Genomic DNA, 21,020 nt, shown 5'->3' with positions numbered 1-21,020 from the left:
CATCTAATTCAAGTTTTTATGAGATACATACCCGCTTTCTTTAAAAACTTTGAGGTCCTTTTCGTGGATTCTACATAAGCCAGCTGTAGGGACCGCTTGTCACATACACATTATCAGCTGGCAGCTTCAATTTGTTACAGATCTGATTTCAGGTCTTTTCAGTTTCCATTCGTATGCACTACACTCAAACAAGAGCCGTTCTGAAGCAGTTTTCTATTGCAATAACGTTCAATACAAAGTATATTATAATACAGACATAGGTCTACAGAGCTTTTGCTTCCATACAAGACGCCAGAATTTAAAAATGCAATATCAAGCAAACACTTGTACCTTTCCCCCAGCATGGTCGTATGCGTAATTCGAAAGAACGTACTCCAAATGATATGCGAGCATGTTGTTTATCCTGAATTCTTCTCATGGATGGTTGAAACCCGTTGCAACGAAACGACTGCGAACTCGTTAGAAAAAAAAAACCACGGGTTGATAAATGAACTTACCAAAATCTTCCAGTGATCGTTGCCTTGGACTCGTTCGCGGGCTTCTGCCATGCATCAAATTGTCAAAGCCAGAAGAACCCTGGAGAAGATAGAAAATGCCACCCATCACGCAAAACACCCCGAATGAAAAGATCCAGACGCGGACCACCGCAAGAATTGATGTAGGCCCAGCGACAAACCAACCAAATACACAGAAGAGAGTCGCGATGACGTCGACGAATAGTACTGCCAAAATAAGTTGCCACGATGGTAATGACGACCAGAAAGTACCATTTGCTCTTGTGATGAAGATCAACCAATTTTCGGTCAAAGCAATTTCTAGAAACAAGACAGAATCGCGATCACCATAACCCTGGATAATGCCCCCGTTATTTCCCCCAACCAGCATGGTGCTCAATGTAATCCATGACCCAGCGAACAACACCAGTCCAAGAATGATCGACATGCCCCAGAGTCTTGGAAGGTTCCATTTCACTGGAGTTCTTGAATAAGGCGCATTATCATATGCGATTGCTAATGTTGCAATATCTGCAAAAATGGCAATGAAGACGATCAATGAGAGATTGAGGCTGTCGTTGTAAAAGGCAATCCATGCACCAAGGAAGAACTCAAGATGAAGTGACAGAGCGATCCTATAAACCACATACGCGTACATACGATGGAATATCTGACGTGAAATCTTCAGTGCATCAATGATGGCTGAGAGGCCAGGAGCGAGAAATACAATGTCTGCAGCTGAGCGAGCAGCATCCGACGACCCTTCCACGGCAATACCGGTGTCTGCTTTTTTCAAAGATGGCGCATCGTTCACACCGTCACCGGTCATGGCAACAAGATACCCTCGCTTTTGCAAAATGTCGACAACCGCATACTTATGTTCAGGAAACACTTCGGCAAAGCCATCCGCCGCTTCGACAAAATCATAGACTTCAGAGCCAGGCATATCTCCACCACCGCCGAGACCTAATCTCTCTGCATTGTAGACATTCGTGCCTAGGCCAAGCTGCCGTGAGGTTTCGCGAGCAATACCTACTGCGTCGCCGGTTAACATCTTGACTGAGAGGCCAAGAGTTTTGGCTTCGCTGATTGTCTTGAATGTATCATGACGAGGAGGGTCCGAGCAAGGCATGATGCCCATGATTTCCCAGGGATGATCTTCAAACTTTCTAGCAATCCCCAAAGAACGAAAGCCGCGTGCAGCAAATTCAGCGACCTTGCCCTTATATGCAGCATCTACGGCTTCCGGAACGGGATGGTCTTCCTCGACTGTCTTCAAAACAAAAAGAGGTGCGCCTTTGACGCAGGTCATTTTGTATCCATTCATCCGTGACTCGACAACTGCGGTGACCTTTTTGGATACGGAATCAAAAGGATGGAACTCGAGAATATGGTAATCGGACAAAGCCTTTTTCGCAAGAGGATAATTGTGGAGGCTTTTCAGGAACGCCTTGTCAATAGCATCAATTCCTTTCTTTTTCCGTCCAGCTGCCAAACACGCGGTGAGCATGAGTTCCTCTCGATCAACACCAGGGACAGTATATGGTTCTTCCAAGGATAGTTTATTCTTCGTCAGAGTACCAGTCTTGTCCGAGCAGAGGATTTCGACCCCTGCGAGTGATTCGATAGCCGATAGCTTCTGTACGATGGCCTTTCTCTTTGCCAAGTATGCAGCTCCAACTGCCATTGTGGTAGTAACAACGGCAGGAAGACCGACCGGAACACCGATAATTGTGATACTAAGTGTAAACTCGAGGATTCTAATGATTTCGACTGATCTGAAGAATGAAGCAACCCAAACGGACATAATGGTCCAAATGACAGATGCAAGCAAGGCCGCTCCAATCCCATTGAGTACTTCCGTAAAGTGACCACTGCCGGCAGAAGCAAAGTTGACCAGTGCAGCTGCACGACCTACAAAAGTACTATCACCAGTCGCCGTGATCAACAAGAATGTTTCACCACGTTTGACGGCAGAAGAAGCATAACATGTATCTCCAGTATGTTTGTCAACCGCAAAAGATTCACCGGTGATTGAAGATTGATCGATTTGTACGAATGCGCCTTCGGTCACGATCTTGCCATCGGCTGGGATGATTGTACCCTGAAAAGATTAGAAACATCATCTGGACAGTGTGGTTAGAATACTCTACCTCTTCTATATGTAAAATATCACCAGGAACAACCTCCGAAGCTGAGACCTCCAACAATTGACCGTTTCTGAATACTGTTGCCTTCGAAGCCAGGGTTTTCTTCAGTTCGTCGACAATTGAGCCAGCTTGGTACTCCTGTACAAATCCGACAAGAGCATTTAGAAGAAGTAACCCGCAGATAACACCAAGGTCGACCCAGTCCTGAAGACCAGCCGCCAGAACTGCAGCAGCCTAGATAGCCATGATTAGCAATATACATTTCATATGGACACTTTCACAACTTACCTCCATCACGAATTGGATAGGGCCGACGAAGAACATCAGAAACTTCACTATTGGGTGTTGCTTTTCCTCCTTCCTCATTTGGTTCAGTCCGTACTTTTTCCTCCGAATAGCCACCTCTGTGTCTGTCAGACCTGTACGTGTGTTTGTTCGTAAGTCCTCGATTGGAACATGATGACAGCTGCTTGACTCGTCATCTGTGTCTTGCTCCTCCTCTATTTGACCATTGTGCGATTCGAGCTCTTCAATAAGTGCGTCTATGTTATCGACAAGCTCCGGCTTTTCAAGAGCGGGACTGCGTTCTTCGTATGTGTAGCCATGAGGTAAGTCACCGACCTCGAAAGAAGAGACTATAGTGGATGTCCGCACAGAACCGTCCTGGGTGCTATCATATCCATCCATAGTGTCCAGGGATGATTTGATCAAGGTCGTGGCTAGTTTTGTGAGTGCTGATGATCGATTCCGGGTGGACGGTATATAGAGGTAACGCTGCAGTTAAAAGAATCGTGTCGATGTGTGAACGTATATTGAGAAGTGAGAATAGAAGATCGATGAGGGTATATCGATGAAGCCAACGTATAGTATGCTATATACGAGGTGAGCTGCCGACAAAGCGTAATTCAAGTGTTGTGTTGAGTGAGAGAAAGACAACTTGTGAGTCGTATCAGGTGTAGAAGACGCCGAAGAGACGCAAATTGCACAAACAGAAGGTGGTAGGCTGCATTGAGGGCAAGAGCCATCCCACCACTTGCCTCCGTCAACACATCGAGTAATTGCACCTTTCACACTCTTCTCGCTAAGATTCTCACTTCCTCTTCATGTGCGCCAATCGGTTCAGGGAGCAATCGCCCTCTGCCAAGAGCTCCCTCAAGAGTAATTGTAGTAGCTAACATCTTAAATTAGGGAGCTATTTAAATATTGATGCTGTTCACCCACTGCGTGACGAGACAGAAGGAGCGAAGATTTGATTGGACCAGAAGACGGCAGCTGTTGATATTGCTTAGATAAGCGATTCGACGTCATGCCCGATAAGATAAGAACAAAATGTTCTCGGAGCATCACCTTCTCTCTGCCAGTGACTGGTCGTATTCACGAGTTATGTCCTCGAGCTTTGAGTGCTCATATGTGAGCTCGTGACAGTATTGCGATATATCAACATTATCGCTACTGTCTGAGTGATTGCCTATTGCAAGGCGACGCAATGAACGGCAGACCAATTCCGGGCTTCTACTGGGGTGAGTAAATCACAGTTCTACATTATGTTCGAGTTCTAAGAATATGCAGATCCTGAAAAGAAAAAATACTTTCGTGTTCAGGCCAACCATGTTGCACCTGTCGGGTCTCAGTATTCCAGAGAGGCCGTCAAGAGAAGAAAGCTCGACAACGAGGTATGTCTGCATGAAATGATTGCATTACTGTGAATGAAGCCATCTCGAGCTCACTCGTGCCTAAATTTAGCAACGACAGCGACAAGTTGCCATTGATCGACGTGTACGACGGGAACGCGTGCAAAGATCAAGGTGCATGGACTACGCATTCACTAGGCTAGATCATGAAATCAGCAAGAACCCTATAACGGGGTTCGCAAGGAAATCTCAGCAAGGAAGGGTCTACGTTGGTCAACTGCAAAGACATAGTCTATGCAGTTTAGGCTTCAACGTGTTTGACTTTGCCCGCCATGGTCCCTCTGGAACTCTGATTACCGGTATCAAGCTACACCGATGCAAACCTTTCCGTACTGTGGCTGATTTTCAAGTAGCAACATGTACCCCAAATCAGACTACAATGCGGTGAGTTGCTATCTATATATATGTTGAGCACGCAGGGAAATAATTGATGAGTATCTGATTGACAGGATGTGCCCACCAGCACCGAGCTCAAAGAGTGCGGACGTATGGCAATACGACACAGAAAAGTATGTCGTTAGTCGTGAGGTGCAATATGAGGTCAGTTGAAATCTTTCTTAGAAGTAAGACTGATCGTTTTTTGATGAGAGAGACAGCTGTCATCTATGTCTATGTGCGACTCGGGGTATCTTTTGTAAGACTTCTTGAGGCATGTATTACGGAAAATTCATTATTGACAGGCAGCAGGGCTACGTACCTCAACGGACCGTCAGGCGACTCAATGGCAGAGCTTGCGCACATTCCTTCTCTAGATTCTAGGTACTTGTCTGGTGAGTGACAAAGCTGCTAAAGTAAATCCACTATATTATTTTAATCAACTAATCCTACTAGCAGTCGTCGCATTTGCCTCTACAAGGACACTTGAGACAACCTTCTGGTGTTCAGAGGCTCGACCAAATAGCTCCTCTGACCCGCTGTTCGCTGTCGGGACATCTGATGGATTGCAAACGATTCATTTCGGCACAATTGACAGCATTGTTACCAAGGATGTACTTCAAAGACCAAAGGATGTACTTGCTGTAGAATGGCTCAGTCGAACCGTGATAGCCTCTGGATTTCGAGATTCACTGTTGTTTCTAAGTGACTTGCGCAGCTACGACAGTGTCCAGCGTATCAAACATCCAGGTATGATTGGACAAATAAAGAAGATTGATGATTATCAATTCATCGTGGCGGGAACTCGTTCCGTAAGTATATGCTTTCGCCGGCCTATGCATGAAGTTTCCACTAATGTTGTTATGTTCGGAAAGCTTCACACGTACGATTTACGCTTTGCAAAAATGGAAGTGAAGACAGGCCCAAAACGGCGCCGTCGTGGTGGTAGCACTTCTTCGACAAGACCATACTTGGTGTTTGATAATTATAACCGCGAGAACTATCATTCGATGGACATTAATAAAGAATTAGGGTTACTTGCCACGAGTAGGTATCGTCGAAAACCTTGCAACATCTTCCAAGACACTGACATGTTATATAGCAACAGAGGATAGACAAAATATCCGCTTCTACTCTCTTGCCGACGGCTCTATAGTTCAGTCGCCTGCTTCATTGCGTGAAACTTTTAATGTCCGTACCTTTATCAGCAAAATTCGGTTCGAAGAATATCAGTATCCCATGCATCAGCGACAGGCACCACGATTACTGTATGCTCAGGGGCCGGACATAGTCGAGTTGGCATGGTGACCTTGACCTATGCTATGAGTGCCCTCTCATGATACTATATCATACTTGTATCAATGACATTCTCTCACAATAATCAAATTTCAAACAATTATCCGTGGCATTGCGTGGCATTGCAATCCATGCGCTCGGTGTTGCATACACGCGCTTGTTTGACATTGCCTCCTCAAGTGAAGGTGGACATCTCTACTACTAGTTCCGTAATCTAACTATTAAAAAGCGAAACAAAAGAATCCCTTGCAGGATGATAAAGCTCGTCATGAGGTTGTTCAAGGTGATAGCCAATACGGGCTAGTACATAGCGAGTCATTTGCGGCCCCCAATGCCCATGCACGATCACCATTGCCCAGCTTCGAGCTACTCAAATACCTTAATAATAGTCCGCCGCCCTTGCTTGCTGCAAGATAAAGAAACATACCCGGATGTGTTCCTGGGTCTTCTAATTGTCCGGCAATATTGCATCAACATACTTATCAGGATGAATTCCTCACGCGCATTAAGGGCGCTGGCTCCCAGGCTGCCAGCGACAAGACTCTACCGCGGCCCTCTACCAAATCTCACATATCAAGTCGCGGAGTACAGCATGAGCCCTTACACTTACGCATCGCGCCTCTTTGGTGTTTTCACCAGACAACAACACCGAAACCAATCCACTAGCACCACCACAACTCCTCAATCCACCAAACCCGAAACCACCACCACCAACAATAGCAATGCCAACGCCAAAATATCCTGCCAATGCGGCACGGTCACTTTCCCCGCATCACTCCCCAAACCTCTCGCAGTCTATATCTGCCACTGCACCGAATGCCAGAAACAATCCGCCTCTGCGTTCGGCATAACCGCCATGTTTCCCGCAGAAGGCATGTGGCCTTTACCCGAGAACGTACAACCTTTCGTAGAGAAATGGACGCGCCCCACTGATGCGGGCAATACACTTGAATGCTACTTTTGCAAGTGTTGTGGTGTGCGGGTATTGCATAGACCTATTTTGCCGGATGGCACGCCGAAGCCCATCCTTTCGGTGAAGGGGGGTTGTGTGGAAGGGATGACGCTGGAAGGGGCGAAGCATGTATATGTCAGGTCGGCTTTGGTGCCGGTGCCGCCTGGCGACATATTGGAGGTGCCGGATGTGAAGCCTGTGAAGGGTTGATTGAGTGGTCTTATGTAAGTAAAGTATTCTTCAACATTGGGGAAAAGTGACTGAACTATGTATGTGTTTTGACAGGCTCGTAGATGCTTGCTGCATTGGCTTGACTAGGTGTTTGAATGACTCTGGCAATGGTATATAGATTGTAGTAATACTCATTATAGAAATACGAAATGTATCAGATACAATTAGTCCAATCCGCCTGCCAACCACTCCCCAACCTCAACACCAATCCCCTTCGCAAGTTCCCCAACCCAATCTCCAGAGACATTTATGGACCATTTCTCACCCACATCCGCCGTCATCATGGCCGTCGCTCCTCCTCCGACATTATGACTACTGCCCCCCGTGGCGGGGACAACAAGCCTCAATCGGCGCAAAGTCGCAAGTTCGTTGTATATTGCATCGGCTGTCGGGAGTGTATGTAGTGCGTTTGCAGGCGGGTTGGGATCAATAGCATGATAAATAGCTATTAGACGTTCGAGGGKGAAAGGGCGGGCTGTTAGCAGGGTCGATGAGCCTGTGAGTTGTTGCGCGCCGCCACCTCCTGCACCTCCGCTGGCGGCGTTGTCGCCGGTAATTGCACTTGTCGTTGCCGATGTAGTCGCAAACGCGGAGTTGAGCATTGATTTTGTGATTTTGGTTTTCACTCTTTTGCCTTTCTTCGGCGTGCCACCGTTATCATTGTCATCGTCTGCCTGGGCCTGGGAGAGTAATTTCAGTCGTCGCCTGTGATGAGATCGTTTGTTTCGTGCTGACAGTGACGAGGAGGAGAATTTGGAGAAAAAGATTGTGTCCAGTCGTTGTGGGGTATGGGATGCGACATATGCTGATGTTAGGACCAAGGTCGGGAAGTATGGTAATGATGGGAGCTTTGGCGTTGTCGTCAGAGAATTGAGCTTTCTCTTCTTGGTCTTGTGCTCTCCTGTTGTTTCCTCAGGTACAGAAACGATATGATGCACCAGCATCGATTCACCCTGAATCTTGAACATGGCTCGATTACGAAGCAAGAGTCTTGTAAAATCCCATCCTTCGGCAGCCGCCTCGCCTGTTTGCATAGGCTGTAGAAAGCGAGGCCACAATCTCTCGCAGATCGATCGGAAAGATGGTATTGTGCCTGCTGTAGGTCCAACCAGCGAGTCATAGACTGTTGCCACGAACTGAGCGTATATACTTTGCAAAGACGTAGTCGAAGCGATCTTATCCTTGTGATCTTCGGATAGCCAATCGACTATTGGAAGGCCCGCTGCTGTGACTATCGTGATGGCTTCCTTGCGCGTGTATGGTGGAAAGTTGATGTGAGCGACACCAGCAGACTGAAGGAACAGCGGACGAGGCGTAGTGTTCATGATTAGTACCACGGTCAACGAGGGTATCTGCGTTCGTTAGCTCACCATTTGCCTTCAACAAGTTCCAACAACGTAGAGACTCACCATCTCCCCTAACCTCGCTAATGCCGCAAGTAGCATCTGCGACGCCTCCCTCTGCCTATCAATCCCATCCAACACCAACACAAACTCGGCCCCTCCCAACTCCCCGTCGGACATCTTACCGTTCCTTGCAGCCGCAAAAATATCACTCAAAAGAATCAAAAGCGTGCTGACTTGCTCACATCTTCCCTTGCCGAATTTCTCCCACTCATCCTGCATACCAAACGAGTGCAATGTTTCCAGTAATATTTTCTGCAGTAAATGGCGCGATGTAATACATTCAACGCATCGGATGATCACGTGTCGGGCTGGGAGGGCGTCGAGGACGGCGGAGATGAGAGTTGATTTGCATGTTGCGCTGATGCCGTGAAGGACTATGGTTGATGGGGACGGTATTCGAGGCTGCTCAAAGAAGATTAGCATGATATTCACTATTTCCTGATGGTGGTTGATGCTGACATCAAGAAGAGCAGCGAGTTGACGGATCTGCGTCTCTCGACAGGGCCATTGCTGGCTTAAGCTCTGACTGAGTTGATGAGGAAGGGGGCGTGTCATTGCGTGTGCGCCATGTATTGTTTCAGTCTCTGGATATGCATTAGAAAAATAACAGAAGACTTTGCAAGCCACCTGGTCTCAGCGTCTGCAATTGGATCCTGGAGAAGCTCTTGTCGCGCGTTCCGAGCTAAGCAAGGTAAATATTTACCGCGGCGACCAAGATGATGTCCCTGGTCCGTGCACGCAGGCTTATCTTATCACTTCACTCCAGTGGACATTTTCATCATATATCAGATGTAAGAAATATGCACGTCAGAAAATCTATACAAGTAGGCTCAACACCCGACTGCGCCGAGGATTTGTGTTTATCTTTACAGGCTATGATTAGAGTTTCTGAAGCTCCCTAAAGTATGAATACATTTATCTAAGCTAGCCGGAAGGAAGAGAATCGGATAGACAAGAAGACAAAGACAAGTGTACAATATCGGCTTKGGAAGATCTCTATTCTAGAATAGATACATTTCTCAATGCCATTGAATAAAAAACCAAGCAAAGGATGAAGAACATAGCAAGAAACAGAGACGAAGGAAAATAAACCGGATCAGATAAAACAGCACATGTGATAGAGTATCGTTGAGGCCTCGGATGAGCCTACTTCTATTTGCAAGAGATAACTCACGCACATGCAGAATGGGGAGAATAAACAGGTTGTACAAGTATGCGTCTTGTATGATGAAGGATCTTGAGAAATTACATCAACCATGAAATCGCAGAGACGACATCAGAAGAGATGATCTGCGTCTAGGTATCAAAATCTTTTCTGTCCAAAATCCCTAGTGTCGACGCATGTTCATGTGTAGGGCCGTAAGTTCATAATATCGTGGCATCGTCTCAAGTAAAATACAAAGTCCGTGTACTGTACGGAAGGTGAGTGAAGATGATGCATTTGTCGAAAAGAGATCAACTTAGTAGAAGCCATTGCCAACGTTGCCATAAGTTTGGCTCTGAGGAAGGCCCTGGTTGGGAACGTGGGGGAAGTTTGAAACCTCAGATGGAGGTCCGCCGTTGAAGTTGTTGGCCGAAGGCACATGTGGCTGTTGAGGATTGAACTGTTGGGTAGCAGTTCCATTGCCGTTGAAGGAGCTCTGGGGTGACTGCATGAAAGACTTAGGAGGTATCTGCATGGACGCAGGGAGCTGGCCAGAGGTCATATCATTGGGAGTCGCCTGTCCGCTAGGGTTGGCGCTGGTGCGTCCAGAAGATTCAGCTCCTGCAATCTTGCCAGCAATACGGCGTCCGTGGGGAGTCTGGCGGATCGAAGGCAAAATAGGACGCACGGCCTCGATGATGCGGTTGCGATTATCAGCGTCAGCGAAGTCCATAGCAGTCTGAACCACGTAATTCGCATATGAGTCACGGAGCATTAGGTCGAGCTCACGGGGCACAAGAATTTCGTCAATCATGCGACGGCGCATGGGGTACTCGGCAGTGCGCAGGCATTTCTCGATAACGTTGGAACTGAACTTTTGCTTTGACAAAGGTGGAATGTTGCCCAAGAAGCTCTGGCACAATGGGTCGGTGAAGTGAGGCTCAGAAAGATCAAGTATGTACTGAACAACGTAGTTTCCAAAAGGATCCTGGACCAACGAGAAAGCATTTGAGGTGATCTGTGCGATCAAACGGGCACGTTGCTCTCCGGAAGCGTGATCAATGCATCGTTGCAAGACGCAGCATCCGTGGCGATGAGTACCGACGATAACACAATGAGCACCCACAGCATCGTAAATGAACTGAGCATCTTCGGCGGACAAGCGGTTGAGACATTTCTGAATGACGTGATTTCCATTGAGGTCTTGAACTAGGTCCACGACGTGACCACGCAAAGCGTCGATAACCATCCGAATTTGCTGCTGGGTGGAGACAAACTCGATCATCTTTTGAAGTGCTCGAGTACCGTGTTGATTGAGCGCGATAGGGACCAGCTGGGGTGCGGCATTATGAATTAGGCGAGTACGCTGATCATCGTTCGAGTATTCTAGGAGCTTCTGGCACAAGTAATTGCCAAAAGGATCTGTGAAAGCCAGACAAGTTAGTATAAGCAACTGATATAAAAGGTAAGGTGGTACGAACCAGTCATTAATTCGACCACGTGCATATGGGTTTCCTCGAAGATCATCTGGACATGCTCCGCATTGCGCTCTTCAAGTTTGCGCTGAAGATATCGACAACCGTGCTGATCTTTGCACAGACCGTAGAGTTCACCCCTGTACTGCTCCAAGGGAAGGTTGTTGAAGCGCGAAACCTGCTGAGCCTCACTCTCACCGCTGCGGCTGAGTGCAGCGTTGTTGGGACGTGCCGCAGCTCTTGGTAGCTGGAACATACCGTTCTGATTGAATCCAGAATAGGGACCCTGAGCGCCGAAATTCTGATTTGCCCCACCATTAACAGCCATGCCATTGTTCATATAGGGCTGAACAGTGTAGGGGTAGAACTGCCCTTGCTGTTGGAAGTTGCTAAGACCAGAAGAACCATTCTGCCCAGCATGAGAAGGGCTTGCGACCGAAGCCAACTGGGGTCCGAAAGGAGTAGCGGTTGCCTGGAGCCCCGACTGTGGGCCACCGTTGGATACAAGAATAGAATCCTCGCGCTCGGGGGATTCTTTGGCTGAGCGAGTGACACCTGCAGGGATACGACCCAAGCTAGCATTGTGCTGGTGAAATTGCTCAGCATGAGTTCTCGGAGGTGTGATAGCACTGCTGCCGAAGCCATTCCCTTTGACAGTGGGCAGGTCGTTGGTGGAATAAGATGGCTGCAGGGACGCTGGTCGAGCAGACGAACTAGCAGTTGGAGTTGTTGGTTCCTGTTTGCCTAGGTACATATTCAGCTCCACTGAGTGACGAGCGACATGACGAGGTGTTGAAGCTGTGTCGCTTCCCAAAGGATTTCCGAATTGGTTGTCCGAACGGAACATGTTCAGATCGCCCTGAGGCATGGATCGGTAGCGATTGTGGTGCGAGTTCCAAGGCTCTGGGGTGCGAGAGTTGGCCAAATCAAGCGCATCAGAGTTTGCAGAAAGCTGGGGTTTCGCTATCAGCTTAGACTCTTGGAAGTGATTTGAGACAAAACAACTTACCACTCCTGAATTGTGGGAAAGAGTAGGAAACTTGTCATCAGGGTCAGTCATTTTCAGATAACTCTTGATATCGGGCGTAGGCAGACGATCCTCGTCCTTGGGACCGCCTTTCTCGTCTCCAAACAGGAGTCGAGCAGCGTTGAACGGCTCCATTGCTGGGCTGTTATAACTCGCTGTAACAGATTTCAGTTGAGCAGCTAGGCTCGTTGTGGGCATAGAATAACGATGTATGCTGATGATTGCAAAATGATGTTAGTCCAATGTAAAGAGTGTAGAAAAGCGAGGGACAGAGAAAACGAGTGAGATGGGGGGAAACGTGAGAGGTGAGAAGAGGTAAAAAGGTGAGAAGGGAGCGGGGTCGAGGACGTATTTATAGCCAAGTCTGACTAGCCTCTGCCATTGATTGCAAAGTCACAATGGTAGTCAGAGGCCCTATTGTGCTTGATTCAAAAGATCTGCTGCGGCAAAATTGGAAATTTAAATGGGTCATGTGAACAGAGCCATCGTGCGCTGAGATATACACAAGGGCAGAAGGATGGTGTTGTGTGATTGGGGGAACACTGAAGGGGGAGGAACTCACGAAGGGCCTGGCCTGTAAGAAGCCACCGACTCTGGAAAATATTCCTCCTCTTCAGAATTACGTCTCGAACCAGGAACCGACTGGACAGAGAAACGATGGTTGTTTGCAGTGGCAGTGGCAGTGGCACCACCATTCCTAGTATGGGAGGCTGGTGGAGGTGAGGTAACCTGTGAAGGCGAGAAAATGTTAAAGATACCAGGAGATGACGTGACACTAGAGGTAGAGAAGCGAGAGGGACGAGCAAAAGCTGAAGGGAAACCACCATCTCGATATTCTGGTGGTGTTGTTGGCTCGCTGACTGGGCCAGATAGACCTGCATGCGCAAGGTCGCGAGCTAATTGGTCTATTTCCTGCCTCTCTCTTTCGTGTTGCAAGTCCAGCAATTTCATATCAGCCTCGAATCGTTTTCTCTGCTCGCGCATGTACTCAATATGCTGCCGCTTCTTTTCGATCTGTATGAAGGTCAGTACAAAGACACAGAGAATCCAGGCGAGCAACTAACCAATTGTGATTTGTGAATATGGGTTGCCTAAAAGCCAGACTGTCAGTCAACTTTTTCTCACAACCATAATAAACGCAGAGCAAGACAATTGGGCAGTTGAAGCTGCAAGTGGCAATGGAATCTCTTCAAGACACTATGTTTGTCCGACCCAAACCCAGTTGTGCCTCCACCTAGCCGACAACACCACATAAACCACAACAAAGCAGAGAATGCAAACAGGCGAACGGGAAGCTCACCGAAGACAACAAATCCATCGATTCAGCAGGAGGCGTGGGTTGCTGGTTCAGGAAGTTCCAAGATGACAATTTCCCGGCATCGGTTGTGAATCGGCGTTGAAGGTTGGCGCGAACGTCGGTGGTAGGACGCGAAAAGGCCGACATCATGCTAGCAGGAGGAGAGAGGGGGGTATGAGACGCGAACGGAGCGTCGACTGGAGGCGACCGAGGCGATGGAAAACGCAGCTCGTCCAGTCGGTCACTGAAGCCGGGTTTGAAAGCCATGGTTGAGGGGCTCGTAATCGTACAGACAGGAGAAGAAAGAAGCTATACAGGGGCAGCGGACATGTCAGCAAATTGGAGAGGGACAACAGATTCAACCGCTCAGTGGATGCAAGCTGAAGAGCACAATGAGACACAATGAGAAGTAGGGATTAACAAAATATGACAAATATACACAGGCAATATGCAACAAGTGAGTGGATAAGCGAGCGAGTGGTAAAGAACGAAGGGAATTTGTGTGACTGGCGTGCTATTGAAGCAGTGAGTGAATGGCTGGGGAGAGGGGCGGGAGGCGCTATCAGTTGGCGGTGTGCCGTGGGCCTTTTTCGCGGGTCTTGGGGCAGGGACAGCAACGCAAGGAAGGAGGGGAGGGGTCTTGCAGGCTGCTGAGGGGCCAAACGAGAATGACATTTTATCTCGGCTTCAAAAACATAGCTTTGATCTTCGTGCGCAAAACGAATAATACTGTTTCGGTACTTATTTCTCTTGCTTTTGCGCTCTTCTGATCTAGCCCGGCTGGTGAAACAGGACGAGGGGACTCACATCAGATGGCCCGACTATTCAACCGCCAGGCACTAACTACAGGATCACCCTAGAACGAACTCGACAACGACAGAGGACGAAAATCGCATATCGGAGATGCCTCGAACACGGATAAACCGACTGTTCCGTTTTTCCCTGAAGCACCTTATTGCGCAGAGACGAAAACAATCGAGGGAGTGATACCGGCGGATTTTCGAGATGGACGGGGTTCGGCTACAGATGAGGAGTTCGGCCTCAACAACAACGACAGTGGACTTTAGTGCGAAGTCTGGAGAAAGAACAGACACGGTCGACCACGGTCACCGGTCAGAAGAGGAAAATAAACTATGGAAATTGATACAGTATATTGTACAAGAGATTCGACGAGCGGACGAAAAGAAAAGAAAGAGGAGTAAGTGAGGGACGGAGCGGCGAGACTAAGTTAAGTAGCGAGCAATTGCTAATCTAATCTCACTAATCCCACCAACACTAATTGTTAACTAATACACTCTAGACTGGTCACTGCAGTCCAATTTAGTAACTAGCGAATGCTAGCCAAGCGTTAACTACTATGTACATACTATGTAGTAATGGCGGTAACTCTCCGGCGAGGCGGGGAGGCCCAATCGACCTTTGCCTCGCCGAACTGGCTGCATACTATAAACTTCGTAGTCAGTAGACTAATACTACGAATGAATAATGCAATCCGACGACCGGAGCTGGCATTGCCAACGTGTTTCAGGTTGACAAGTCTAATATAGCTAAACACGTCGAAACTAGTTCCATCATGAGCCCGTCCTCCGTCCGCACTACTGTTAGCACATACATTCTGCCCCGATGCGGCCACCATGAACTTTTTAGTTAGTACGTGTTGACATCTAAGTGCCTAGCTTCATCATGGAGTCTCAATGAGTTTCGCGGTAGGATGGGTTTGACCGGCTGGGGTACCAGTGTGATTAAAAAGATCCAAATCTTTCTAGAAGCAGGGTTTCTTTGGCTGCAGACGTCTTGCAGGAGAACCACAGTGCTGGCTTCTGCATGCATTCTGCTGGCATCCTAGAGATTTACTTACCCATGGACAGAATCTGAGAGGAGTGGCGGGKAGCGGGCCTTAACCTTACCTCAACGGAGAGCCTATGGCACAGTAGCACTCGGCCTGATCCACAGCTAACCGCTCCACTCTTGCCACGTCCACTGCTGCTATTTCTTCTCGCCAGTTGCCAGTGTAGAGAGAGTAGTAGTAGTAGTACATATACATAGTATGTTGGCCAGCAGTAGTCTACGTGCAGGCCAGAGTGTGCATTTCTGTCAAGTGACTTAGGGCTAACTCCCTATTTGGTTGATCTGATTGGCTGTGGAAGGGGTTCTTTGAGGCTCCACCAGGCATGTCTGACGCCATTGGTTTATGTCGAGGAAGCGGTGTAGACTCTATCCTACTCCTTTGAATGGAGTATCTCGAAAATGCACGTCTTGATTACTACCACAGTATTCATCTCGTCACAGCGGAAGCAATGTTCATCTTGTAGCAGTTTTGCTACACAATCTCTGATCAACAAAGGCAAGATGGCTGCGCATTCTAAGACTAGCTCAAGGTTACCATTAAGTATATAGGTTATGCTAGTCCGAAGGGCGTGGTTGTCATCATCGTTTTGCATTTCTTGGGCTTTATATGTCTACTTGTTATATTGGGATTGAAATATCAGACAGGGATACTATGCGCTTTTCATGGCTATCTCTTTGCGCATTTCGTCCGTTTATTTTAACCAGAGACACCTTTCATCCAAGCATCAACTAGTCAACTATAATGCTATGCCAGTTACCATGCTTATCCACACTTCCTCTTGACTGGATACTTTCTTTCAGTATTTCATCTCATCATTTTATTTCTAAGTGCGCTGTCTCTGTGCCATAGTCCACCGCACAGATGAAACTGATTTGACCGTGTTCTTACCCACGATTGACATTGACTGTAAACTCTACTCGTTCTTTGATCAGCAACCGTGGATTGTCTCGAGAATTGAGCAGTCTACTCCCCAGTTTACTTTATGGCACGTATGTACCAACCTCATGGAATGAGGATTGTGATATGCTGATCGTCGGCCATACTTAATCGAGCATGGAGTCTCGCCCAATGATCCATCAAAGTCGCATCGCGGTTCTATGGTCCAGCGCTTATACGGACGCTAAGATTGCACCATTCCGAGTGAGGTTGTCAGAGTCTCAGAGACTCACTACCCACGACTAAAACTACCTGGGATTCGTCAATTGATAAAATTATTGATCATTATGCACTCGTTATGTGACAGTCCTGATTGGTCCCATTGGGTGCCCCTCATCCACCTACGTTTCACTGCGTCCGCCAGCAAGCAATTTGGGAGTTTTTCAAAGTTCCGACAAATGCTATCTATGACTCGCATGAGTTCGTTGGACTAACAGTGAGAAAGGGTCTTCTAAAGGCTGGTACTCGATCAATCGCATACAGTGCAATTACCTCGCTCGCAAACCATATCAGCTTCGGCAATCAAAATCAATTCTATCGGCGCTAACCCCACAGTTTGCAAGTAGCCTGTCAAAAGCAGACACGACGACGATGAAGTGTACAATCCATTCACAGAGGAGATGCGTAGCGAATGTAGTTCTGTCGATCATAGACGAGTCAGTCTTGTGGAAATTGCTTTTGCTGTGAGGGTGTTTGTTCCTCAGGTATTTACGGAGCCTCAGGCATCAGCGGCGATAAGCTAATCGACGCTAAGCAAGCTCCGAGCTCTAGTGATTAGCTAATCGTCCCGCAAAAATTACCTCCGGCGCGGCCCCTCTCCAAAGAAAAAGAAAAGTCCGTACTAGGAAAGCTCAATTTCTACGTCGTGAACTACCTGTGACTCTCAATCTTACAGAACTTTCTGGTCTGAGGGTCAGACAGTTGTACAACATGCCTCCCCCGCGCAAGCGGCCGCAGCCTACTGCAAGACCGACTGCACGACCGTCTGTGGTAAGAACCAAAGCTTGACCTTTGACTCATTTTCTTATCGTGCCAGTAGCTGACATATTTTGCAGAAGTCGGTGCCAGTCGCGAAGACGACCGTCAATAATGTCGCCGAGAAGTCAACTCCACTGGCTGCAAAGGCACAAAGCCACGCGCAAGATCCTCACAAAGAGGATCATGCCCACGTCGCCGCCAAAAACCGCAGAGCCGACCCATTCGACGCGCTGCTGGAACCATTCTACTATAACAAGTCATTGACGGATCCTATCAATACTGCACGAGATAAGTGGAACTTGCTGCCGGCATTTTTGAAAGTCAAGGGTCTAGTGAAGCAGCATATCGATTCCTACAATTACTTTATTGAGGTCCAACTCAAGAAAATCGTGGAGGCAAGTTCGACGATATACAGCGATGCGGATTCCGCATTTTTCCTCAAGTAAGCTTGGCATTTGTATACCAGCAGTAGGTATTGTTCTAATAAACTTCGGCTTGCAGGTTCACCGATATCTACGTTGGAAGTCCTCGCAGAAGCGATGAGCCCAAGGATAGCGTGGAGTCTGACTCGACCGTTACCCCAAACGAGTGCCGATTGCGGGATATGACCTACGCCGCCCCGATTTTCGTGGATTTCACATACAAGCGTGGAAAGGATAAAGTCACACAACGCCGTGTACCCATCGGTCGCATGCCTATTATGCTGAGGAGTTCAAAATGTGTCCTGTCGAACAAGAAACCCAACGAAATGCACCTGCTCAACGAATGTCCACTTGATCCAGGCGGTTACTTCATCGTCAACGGCACAGAGAAGGTCATCTTGGTCCAGGAGCAGCTCAGCAAGAATCGTATCATTGTCGAAACGGATCCGAAGAAAGAAATCGTTCAAGCCTCCGTCACTAGTTCGTCCAATGAGAGGAAATCAAAAAGTTACATTATTCTCAAAAAGGATCGCCTATATCTCAAACACAACGTTTTAAGTGAAGACGTGCCGTTGGTGATTGTCCTCAAAGCAATGGGTGTTCATTCTGACAAGGAGATGATGCTCCTCGTGGCCGGTATTGATGATGTCTACCAAGAAGACTTTGCCATCAACTTCGAGGAAGCTATCAAACAAAACGTTTTTACACAGCAGCAGGCTCTTGACTGGATCGGTTCCAAGATCAAGATCAATCGAGGCAAGGTTGGCGGATATAAGAAAACCCACACCGAGGAGGCTATTGAGGCCATCTCATCTGTCATTATCTCGCATGTGGAGGTCACCGATATGGATTTTAGACCCAAGGCCATCTACGTGGCCAACATGGCAAGGCGTGTGCTGATGGCCAAGCACGATTCTGATATGGTCGACGATCGAGATTACGTAGGAAACAAACGACTGGAACTTGCTGGACAACTTCTCGCCCTTTTATTCGAAGATTTATTTAAGAAATTTCAATTCGACATCAAAATGAACATCACCAAAGTGCTAGGCAAGAGGCGTCGCGAAATCTTTGATGCTATGAGCGTCGTCACGCTGCATGGAAACCACATCACCCACGGAATGAACAGAGCTATTTCAACTGGAAATTGGAGTCTTAAGCGTTTCAGAATGGAACGTGCTGGTGTGACCCACGTTTTGAGCCGACTCAGTTATATTGCAGCCCTGGGTATGATGACCCGTATTTCCAGTCAGTTCGAGAAGACACGAAAAGTCAGTGGTCCTCGTGCTCTACAACCTTCACAATTCGGCATGCTTTGTCCGTCTGATACCCCAGAAGGTGAAGCATGTGGTCTAGTCAAGAATTTGGCGCTCATGACACACATTACAACAAACGACGAAGAGGGTCCAGTGTCAAAGCTGGTGTTCATGTTAGGGGCCGAGGACATAACCACGCTAAGTGGTAAAGAAATTTATGGTCTTGGAGCTTATATCATTTCCATGAACGGTACACCGATAGCTCTGACTCGGCGGCCCAAATACTTCTTGAACGCTTTCCGACGACTGCGACGGATGGGCCGCATTTCTGAGTTCGTGAGCATCTATATCAACCACCATCAACGTGCAGTGCACATCGCCACTGACGATGGACGAATTTGCCGGCCACTCATCGTCGTTGAGAATGGCAAACCTCTAGTCAAATCTGGTCATCTGGAGAAACTACGGGATGGCTCGATGCAGTTCGACGATTTCCTTGCTCAAGGCCTAGTCGAATACTTGGATGTGAACGAGGAGAATGACTCGAATATTGCTATTTACGAAAAAGACGTTATCGACATAACCACACATCTCGAAATTGAGCCCTTCACTATTCTTGGAGCTGTCGCTGGTCTCATTCCATACCCACATCACAACCAGTCGCCGCGTAACACTTACCAATGTGCTATGGGTAAACAAGCCATTGGCGCTATTGCATCCAATCAGTTCTTGCGGATAGACTCGCTTCTCTATCTGATGGTGTATCCTCAAAAGCCGATGGTCAAAACACGCACCATCGAACTTATCAAGTATGATCAACTTCCTGCGGGTCAAAATGCAACTGTTGCCGTGATGAGTTATTCAGGTTACGATATTGAAGATGCCCTCGTGTTGAACAAGGGCTCTGTTGATAGAGGCTTTGGTCGTTGTCAGGTTTTCCGCAAGTACGTGGCTAACCTGAAGAGCTATCCGAATGGATCAGAAGATAGACTTCGGGGACCCGAAATTGGCGAAGGAGGAGTGCCGATTACAAAGCATTCTCTTCTAGACAGTGATGGGTTGGCTGCAGTGGGCGAGGTAGTTAGCCATGGTCAAGTGTATATCAACAAGGAAGTTCCTGCCGCCGCGTTTTCGGCTGGCATCACGGGATCGGATATGGGCAGACCACCAGACTATAACCCAGCACCCATGACTTACAAACTGCCTGACCCAAGTTACATTGACAAAGTCATGGTCTCGGTCACTGAAGGAGAGAGCAAGATCTACAAGGTTCAGACACGTCAAACACGTCGACCTGAAGTGGGAGACAAGTTCTCTTCTCGTCACGGACAGAAAGGTGTCGTCGGTATCATTGCCGAGCAGGCGGACATGCCATTCACTGACCAGGGTATTGTGCCTGACATCATCATGAACCCTCACGGTTTCCCGTCTCGAATGACAGTTGGAAAATTGCTAGAGCTCGTAGCAGGCAAAGCTGGCGTTCTCTCAGGCCAACACGGCTACGGGACAGCCTTCGGCGGTAGCCCTGTCGAGCAAATGTCTGCTATTCTGGTGGACAAGGGATTCAGTTACGGTGGCAAAGATTACCTAACATCTGGAATCACAGGCGAGCCTCTACCATTCTACGTCTTTACGGGTCCCATTTACTATCAGAAATTGAAACACATGGTCCAAGACAAGATGCATTCTCGTTCCACTGGACCACGCGCCACTCTAACCCGCCAACCAACCGAAGGTCGTTCCCGAGACGGTGGTCTACGTCTCGGAGAGATGGAGCGAGATTGTTTGATTGCCTACGGCACAAGTCAGCTCCTTCTTGAGCGTCTCATGTTATCCTCTGACAAGCATGAAGTCGATATCTGCGAGAAATGTGGATTCATGGGTTATCAGAACTGGTGTCAACGTTGTCGCTCGTCGAGAGGAGTAGTCAAAATGACGATTCCGTATGCGGCGAAGTTGTTGATCCAGGAATTGTTGAGTATGAATGTTACGGCTCGTTTGAAGTTGGAGGATGAGTTTCCGGAAAAGAAGGGTATGTAGT

General features: G+C 47.9%; 5 protein-coding genes across 5 annotated transcripts; 2 read left to right on the top strand and 3 right to left on the bottom strand.

Annotated features, from left to right (window-relative positions):
* Positions 1 to 398: 398 nt before the first annotated feature.
* Positions 399 to 3,331, bottom strand: BHQ10_003106 (uncharacterized protein; the record flags this gene model as incomplete). The annotated part of the gene is made up of 4 exons (XM_040875326.1): positions 399 to 448; positions 498 to 2,598; positions 2,648 to 2,878; positions 2,933 to 3,331. The coding sequence occupies 4 exons, from the start codon at positions 3,329 to 3,331 to the stop codon at positions 399 to 401; spliced, it is 2,781 nt and encodes a 926-aa protein (XP_040731610.1).
* Positions 3,332 to 6,493: 3,162 nt separating this feature from the next.
* BHQ10_003105 (uncharacterized protein) lies at positions 6,494 to 7,168 on the top strand (the record flags this gene model as incomplete). Its single annotated transcript, XM_040875325.1, has 1 exon — positions 6,494 to 7,168. The coding sequence occupies one exon, from the start codon at positions 6,494 to 6,496 to the stop codon at positions 7,166 to 7,168; it is 675 nt and encodes a 224-aa protein (XP_040731609.1).
* A 185-nt stretch (positions 7,169 to 7,353) lies between these two features.
* Positions 7,354 to 9,018, bottom strand: BHQ10_003104 (uncharacterized protein; the record flags this gene model as incomplete). Its single annotated transcript, XM_040875324.1, has 2 exons — positions 7,354 to 8,541; positions 8,599 to 9,018. The coding sequence occupies 2 exons, from the start codon at positions 9,016 to 9,018 to the stop codon at positions 7,354 to 7,356; spliced, it is 1,608 nt and encodes a 535-aa protein (XP_040731608.1).
* A 1,037-nt stretch (positions 9,019 to 10,055) lies between these two features.
* BHQ10_003103 (uncharacterized protein) lies at positions 10,056 to 13,805 on the bottom strand (the record flags this gene model as incomplete). Its single annotated transcript, XM_040875323.1, has 5 exons — positions 10,056 to 11,161; positions 11,221 to 12,166; positions 12,224 to 12,383; positions 12,804 to 13,255; positions 13,542 to 13,805. 5 exons carry the CDS (start codon positions 13,803 to 13,805, stop codon positions 10,056 to 10,058), a joined length of 2,928 nt encoding a protein of 975 aa, XP_040731607.1.
* A 3,448-nt stretch (positions 13,806 to 17,253) lies between these two features.
* On the top strand, positions 17,254 to 21,019 carry BHQ10_003102 (uncharacterized protein; the record flags this gene model as incomplete). Its single annotated transcript, XM_040875322.1, has 4 exons — positions 17,254 to 17,313; positions 17,379 to 17,743; positions 17,803 to 18,203; positions 18,288 to 21,019. 4 exons carry the CDS (start codon positions 17,254 to 17,256, stop codon positions 21,017 to 21,019), a joined length of 3,558 nt encoding a protein of 1,185 aa, XP_040731606.1.
* Between the last annotated feature and the right edge of the window lies 1 nt (position 21,020).

The sequence above is a fragment of the Talaromyces amestolkiae genome (genome assembly GCF_001896365.1).
Source record: "Talaromyces amestolkiae strain CIB chromosome Unknown scaffold4.1, whole genome shotgun sequence".
NCBI classification, from domain to species: domain Eukaryota; kingdom Fungi; phylum Ascomycota; class Eurotiomycetes; order Eurotiales; family Trichocomaceae; genus Talaromyces; species Talaromyces amestolkiae.
The sequence above is the reverse complement of the archived record's forward strand: the minus strand, read 5'-3'. Positions and strand labels throughout refer to the sequence as shown.